This window comes from Trichogramma pretiosum, unplaced genomic scaffold, assembly GCF_000599845.2.
Source record: "Trichogramma pretiosum strain Unisexual culture from Peru unplaced genomic scaffold, Tpre_2.0 scaffold15, whole genome shotgun sequence".
NCBI lineage: Eukaryota > Metazoa > Arthropoda > Insecta > Hymenoptera > Trichogrammatidae > Trichogramma > Trichogramma pretiosum.
This window is the reverse complement of record NW_019641686.1, coordinates 120787-128332: the sequence shown is the minus strand read 5'-3', so window position 1 is coordinate 128332 and position 7546 is coordinate 120787. Positions and strand designations below refer to the sequence as shown.

Genomic DNA, 7546 nt, shown 5'->3' with positions numbered 1-7546 from the left:
AAAAATATCGTTTAATGTGATCATAAATCATGATAATTATTCATAGATATTTAAAAAATCCCAAATACAAAATTATATTTGTCCGAATATTTAGTATTTTTATTCATCTAACTGACAATAGATCAAAGCGTGTAAAAGAAACGAATTAGAGAAAATTCTTTTTTAATGGACAAATGCTGAACGCATTAGATGCTTTACAGATTGGTGTTACTCGTTTTCCGATAGAATTAAAAATCACATAAGAATATGCAAATTTCATTTTAAACTTGATTCATAAAAACAAAATACAATCAACAATGGAATAATAATATGTTGAAAAAGATAATAAGTAGAATTTACTCATAAAGGTATTAAAATTAAAAATATACTCTATCTATTGCCACTCATAATAGAATTTTTTAACTGGTGCAGGCTTAACTCGCTTTTGGCTTGTATAGAAAACTAAATAACACTATAGTAACAATCAACCGACATCTCTGTTTTTGTAACGCACTGCATTGTAAAATTTACTGTGAAAAAAATTCATTTTTAAAAGGGCAAAAAATTTAATTATTCAAAATTATGTGGTTTAAAAAAATGTATGGACTTCGTATTGAAACGCAAATTTTACCATGAGAAGAATAAATTACTTTTTGCGTACTTTCACAAGATATTTTTGGTACAAAAAAAAATATATAATTTGCTTGTTTCTTAATAAAGTTTTGAAGATAAAACTAGGAAGATTGTTTTAACTTTATAGATAAATTTATCGGGAAGCAATAGAACAGATACAAAAAAATTCATATATTTTTTGTACCCATATTTGATTGTTAGTGAAAATTTAATAAGTAAAATTAAATGAGTAAAATTAGCAATTAGAACGACTAGGGATTATTATAAAGTATATCTTCGTATCTCATATAACTTCAACGTATCTGGTTATCACTTAAAGGCTGAGTTCATAAAATTTAATTACTGATTCTTTTTTTTTTTAGAACAAGCGCATTTTAAACTCCATTAAAAATAATAAAAATAATCTATGCAATTTAATGCAGTAATTTGTTACCAAAAAGGCTTTGAGTATCTTGATTTTTTTCCTAAAACTTTTCAAGAAAAATACCTTGTCATTTTACTGAAGCAAGGCAGTTACATCCCAGATTTTAATCACTCTGTCTTGACCAACTGTTAACAGCCTTTTTTTGGAAACATCCAAGTCCATGGCTACAATGCTATGTTTAGCATCATGAAATGATGCTAATGGTGTTTGACTGCAATATAATAATTTTTTATAATGTAATGTCAATTATTTAATATAACAAAAACTTTCAATAAGTACTTACTTGGCTGCTTTTAATTGGACATGGCAAGCATCGCAAACTCTTACTTCAAATTCAAAACCCATGGATGGAATAGGAATGCGCTGAGATGAGCAATTAGCACACAAAGCTTGGCCACAATAACGGCAGTGGTGTTGTCTAAGCCCTAATTGACGTTGGTCTATCATAGATTTTATATTCCAAAAGAATGGTCTACTGCAAGCCTAGAATTAATTTTATTTAAAATAAAGTTCATTTTCATTAAATGAATTAATTTAGTCATTTTATCAGTAATTTGAAATTTACTTGGCATATGTTTGACTCAATCCATTTCGCTGTTTCTTTTCTATTTGCTGCCATATCCCAACAAACAATAACTCCATCTTCTCCACCAGAAAATAGCAAACGTTCTGTACTAGTGTAGCAAAGTGCTGTTACTTTGTTACTATAAAGTAGACAAAATTTATTACTTTGTGTGTTAATAATTATTCATTGCTGTAAACTAATTTGATAAATTTGATTAAATTACGTACTGATGACCTTGTAGTTCATAAGCAGTTCCTTGGCGACCACCAATATCCCATACAATGATACTTTGATCAAAACTACCCGAAAACAACAATTGTTTGTCGCTGTCCCAAGCTAAAGAGCGTATACTTCCAGTATGAGTTTTTAATGTTGTTACTAAAGTACAACTAGGATTTTGAAGATGAAACATTTGGATTTGTCCAGAATAATCACCAGTAAAAGCGTACTTTGATGCATGATCATACTGTAATGCTGTATACCATGCTTCAGTTAACCAGCATCCAATTCTTTTTCCATTTTCAGTACTGTGGTACTGGAAGACTTTGTCTCTACCAATGCTGATTATCCATTCATCTTCTTCTGAAAATATCAGGCCAGTTACTCGTCCTGTATGAGCTGCTGCATATTCTCTTACTAAGGTCATACGGTTGAAGTCACTTTCAACAACAAATTCCTGTAAAACATTGGGACATTAATAGAATCCATAAAATTTTATAATATTATAACTCAAATTTGGAAACTTACTTTGATAGTGCCATTCTCAAGGCCAGCAAACAGATGTCGATTATTAGCACAGTAAGTCATGGCTGTTACATTAGCACCCATATCACTACATACACTGATCCAATATTGTCCAGAGTCACGTTTTAACCATATTCGTACAGTTCTGCAATTATATTGTTTTAAATTCAATAACCAGTAATGTACAAAAATCAATCATTATTTCATAAAATTTTACACCATTATAGTTCGCGGAGTTAATAATAAAATAACGTCAAACTATATTCAGATTTATCAAACAATATTAATATCTGATGCAATGTCTCATCAGTGTAATGATTCATAATATTACCACATAAGTTACTCATTTGTACACCTTCTGTCATTCTTGCATTAGCATGCAATTGAAAAATTATATAAAGAATTATGAATAAGTTTCATTTAGAATGAATAGACTCTTTTATGTAAATAACACAGATTCAAGGTTCTATAACCTTGACAGCCTACCTGTCATCACAAATACTGATAACACCCTCGACTCCAGGTATGATGCATGCGTCGTTGATATCATCGTTGCATCCTTCCAACTTGTGTAGCAGTATTGGCTTTCTGTTGCTGCTGAATTTGTCTTGATTGACACCTGGTGCGGGTTTTATTTCAGCTGCCATTTTTCGCAAAATCTAGAGCTCACTTTTATAGTCGCTTATTTCAAGTTTTTTATCATCTGCGTAGCAGTCGCATCCGCGTTGATGAGTAATGTTTGTTTACACTGCTCGGGGGTAAAATCTGTCAAAGTAAATGTGGACACGGTGCATGCGATCACTGCACTATTTTTCAGGTAAAAAAACTAAACACACTGTTCTGCAAAAGATTACACAGCAGATTACAAGTACGCCCGTTTTTCTTTGCCAATATTCCCTCTATGAATATATATGTGCCGGAGAAGAAGTGCAATAGCAGCAGCGATCCAAGATGTTTGTGTGAGCTGTACAGTGACGTGACGTCAAACTCGTCACTGATTGGATACCTATCCCCACCTCGGCCAGGGGACTTGATATTTAGAAAAGGAAAAAACCAACCGAAGCATTTTTATATTTTCGCTCTTCAATTAAATTATTATTAAAATAAACAAAGGTTAATTTTGATTACGTTTTTTTTTAAATATAAAACTATTGTTATTTTGTACATCATTTATTTGACTAACAGGAATGATATGTGTTAATCAAACATAATAATGAAATGACAAAGTAGGAGAATCATTTAATAGTTTTTTTATTTCAAGTCAAGATGGATCAAGTACAAAAATAGATGTGATAAAAATGAAAAGTGCATTGATTTATATTTATTTTTTGTACATTTACGGACTTCAAATTGGGTTTTTCATTTTCCATACTTTGATATATGACCTCTATTTTTGTTCATGTCAACAGAACTAAACTAAAATGTATATCCTTTCCTTTGTTAAATTCAATTGTTTTTCCCTTTGATCTCCAGGTAATTTAGCATCTGATTACTTTGATGATGTATGTGGATCAGCATAAAGCAGTTTGCGAGGTTTCACTGTGTTGAATCACTTATGATTTTTGATCCCATAGGACAAAAATCATCCACCCTTTCTTTTTATTTAAGCTGCAATTTTCTAAACACAAATATTTTTACCAATTTTTCAACTTTTTAGAAATTTTGAATTTATATATTTAATTTCTTTTCATATATACTTGTTAATTTTAATGCAAGTATAAGGTATTTGACGATTTGTCTTAAGTCTTTTTTTTAATGGATTTCTCAATAGAACAGATTCATATTTTCCTATAATCGAAAAAAAACTCATAATAGTCAACTCAAAATTTCCAAATTTCCAAAAAATTAAGAATATTAATTTTTGAGTGAGTTAATGCAATGACATTGTGAATAATGAATTGATGATTACTGGCATATGTATTGTTACCACCGCCACGTGTGTTTTTGCACTAAAAATTCTGTTTTACCAACTCAGCTGGTGTTATAGCTATATATAACATAAACATAGCTACGTCAAATGTGACATAGACATCAATTCGTATCAAGTTTGTCTAAAATTAGGCTTTCTTTTCTGTTTACTTTCTCAGTTATGGGGTAAAAACTTTTGAGATTAATTTTATTGTTAAGTTTTCGGTTAATTTTTACTTTTTTCTGTTTATCTTCTCTCGTAATAGTTTCGATTTCTTTATTTTCAATTGAAACATGTTTAAATAACGAAGAGCGTAAATTAACATAACCTGATATTGTGATATTAATATCTAAAATTAATAACGATAGTTAAGCCGTCCTAATGTTGCTGAAATTTTTTATGAACAAATTGTGGAATAATTTATAAAAACGACAATACTCTACCAACATAGCCAAAATGTCGACTAATGCATCGATTTCAGGAATAAAGGTAACTGTCTGAATAAAAGTACTTTATAATTTGTTTCGCGATAACGACATAAAAATGAAATTTTTTGCAGAGTGAAATGGATTCTGAGGATAACTTGAGAAGACAAGGTTCTTTTAGAAAACTAGTCCCAATTAATTCAAATGGTGACTCTCAACTTGGCTCTGCTGTCAAAATAATTGATCGAACCAATTCATCACAAAGTAGCAAGGAATATGCTGTTTATCTTCAAGAATATAATATTCTTGCTGAGTAGTGAGTATTACAGAATATTTAAACACAATTGGAAACTTAAAAAATTAAAATTGTTACATTTCAATTTTGTTTTAGTAATATGCTGCGCAACCAAGATTTAAGAGGAATCTATGTCATACCATCAGCACAGAATTCTTTTTGTAACTACTTTATTATGAGTATATCATTGTTTACTCTCTTTTAATTACAATCGATTAACAGAATGCTTTTTGTAGTATGGTTTGGAGTGCAATTCATTCGTCAAGGATTATACCAGGGTGGTGTTTTTAGGTTTACAATTACACTACCTTCAAATTTTCCAGATGGAAAATGTCCAGTATGTTTAAATTATTATAACTTTTATTATATAATCATGCTGAATGTAAATATCTCATTGCTTTTATTGTACTAATTCAATAATTTTTTCAGAATGTGTTTTTCCAAACAAAAGTATTCCATCCATTGATAAATTATGCAACAGGAGAACTTAATACTGCTTGGGGTTTTCACGATTGGAAGCGTAGCAATAGGATCTGGCAACTGGTGCAATATATAACAATAATTTTTATGAAATTGGACACGAAGATGGTTCCGTTTAATGAAGAAGCCTCATCATTGTAATTGATATATTTTTTATACATTTATCTTATAATTTATTGAATATTTTTAAACATGAGAACAAAATTTGAACTTTTAGATTTGAAAATAATGTAGAAGGTTTCAAGGAGAGAGTTAAAAAGTGTGTAAAAGATAGTTTAAGTGTAGTTTATGACCCACCAGTAACAGATGATCCTCATTACATTTCATTTAGTCCTTACGACAGAGAACTACACGATCCAGTTAAGAGAGAAATTTTCAAAACAAAGGTATCTACATCTACTTATGTTCATGTAAGAAAAATGATGTTAACAAAAAAAATTATTTCAGGAAGAGAATGAGCATAAAGCAACAGGTTATTCATGGGTCCAACCTGGATCGTTGCAACCATTCTCCAAACCAGAAGCAAGATAACAAATAGTTCTAAAAAAAAAAATCTCACTTTATTGCTTATTTTTACAACACTTGGATTAGAAAAAAGATAAAAATTATTCATGACTAATATTTTTGTATCAAAGAAGTATGAATGAATATGATTAATTCTTGATTACCAAAATTAAGATCAAATGAAGAGATTTTTTATGACTGACTTAGTTTTATGAACTGTTATTTATACATTAATACTCATTAAAAAGCTGTTTTTTGTAACATTTATCAATTAAATTAACATTTTCATAGTTTTTGCTGAAAATTTTTTAAATAACTTTTAATAGTTGCAAATTAACTTTTTAGATATCACATTATTAAAAAAAATATAACGAAATATTAATTGTTACACATAGAAAGTTAATTTTTTAGAATGAGTTATTCTCGTTTAATTATTGAATCATATTGATAGATCATTAAATTTAAATAGAAATTTATTCGTGGCAATATAATTGTATTAAGTTTAGAATTAAATTATTTAATTTACTGAACTGTTATAATGGCAGCATTAGTTCGAGATTCATAGAAAAATGTAATGAATGCATGAAATAAAAATTCGAGCGTAATTAATATTGTGCCTAAGAATCGTCAATAACAAGAACTCAATTATTGTAATATTACTATTATGAAGATTGTTAATACGTTCAATTAATAAATTAAAATTCTAATTTTTTAATGAAACATCGATAATTTATATTTTAAGGTATAGTAATGAATGAATTGTCTAAGGTAAGGTTTAAACAATTACGACAAATTTATTGAAATTGTAAAAATATACAATTATCGTAGCCACAAATTACAAGCCTTTTTTCATCATACGCAAACAGATATTTTATCTTATTATGTAATTACTTTTAGAATCGAGCATTCTAGCAAATGTTGACTCTTTGTCAGGTATAATACGTTAGGGTTTGCATCACATTTTATGGGCAGTGTCTTTGTAATTATTAAAATCGCTTTTTTATATAATTCGTAAATATCATGGCTTCGTCTTGGTATCCAATAGATGCTTCAATTTATTATCAGATATATACATTTTTTTATTACAAAATTTATTTACAATATAAATTCATGGAAGTTTATAAATAAAAAGCTATTTTACATTGCATAAGCTATTGTGTGTGGTCTATTAATTTTTGTGTTCAGTCTTGGTCAATGACACAATTTTCGTCCAGCTACTTTTTTTTCATAAATCTTTTTATATTGAACCGGCGTAACTTTTAGTTCAACAACTTTGCTATTGAAATATTTACATATTGTTATATTTAATCCAAATACCTATTATCAAATAAATCTAATTATTTACAAGTATTCTTTCTCACAATAGTTCGCACTCTTAACATAAGTAAATATTTTTTTTGTGGAAATAATATAGCCTTACATACTCAGTGGAGATGGAAGTAAAATATTTACGGAAAATTGGCCTACTCGAGCCACGAGCTCAATGCTTCTATTATCACGCTTGTGTTCATTGTGTGATGTTCCGAAGACCTAATTACGTCATTTATACAATATTTTTACTTATTGCACTATAACGTAAGCTTAGCTG

General features: G+C 28.9%; 2 protein-coding genes across 2 annotated transcripts; one reads left to right on the top strand and one right to left on the bottom strand.

Moving 5' to 3' along the window:
- Positions 1-961: 961 nt before the first annotated feature.
- On the bottom strand, positions 962-3297 carry LOC106649996 (WD repeat and FYVE domain-containing protein 2). Its single transcript, XM_014367757.2, has 6 exons — positions 2832-3297; positions 2349-2490; positions 1829-2277; positions 1602-1740; positions 1320-1519; positions 962-1247 (listed from the first exon to the last, which is right to left on the bottom strand). The coding sequence occupies exons 1-6, from the start codon at positions 2990-2992 to the stop codon at positions 1109-1111; spliced, it is 1230 nt and encodes a 409-aa protein (XP_014223243.1). The 5' UTR covers positions 2993-3297; the 3' UTR covers positions 962-1108.
- Positions 3298-4358: 1061 nt separating this feature from the next.
- Positions 4359-6086, top strand: LOC106649964 (protein crossbronx homolog). The gene is made up of 7 exons (XM_014367696.2): positions 4359-4743; positions 4814-4995; positions 5071-5135; positions 5211-5311; positions 5404-5591; positions 5672-5840; positions 5902-6086. The coding sequence occupies exons 1-7, from the start codon at positions 4711-4713 to the stop codon at positions 5983-5985; spliced, it is 822 nt and encodes a 273-aa protein (XP_014223182.1). The 5' UTR covers positions 4359-4710; the 3' UTR covers positions 5986-6086.
- The last annotated feature ends 1460 nt before the right edge of the window (positions 6087-7546 follow it).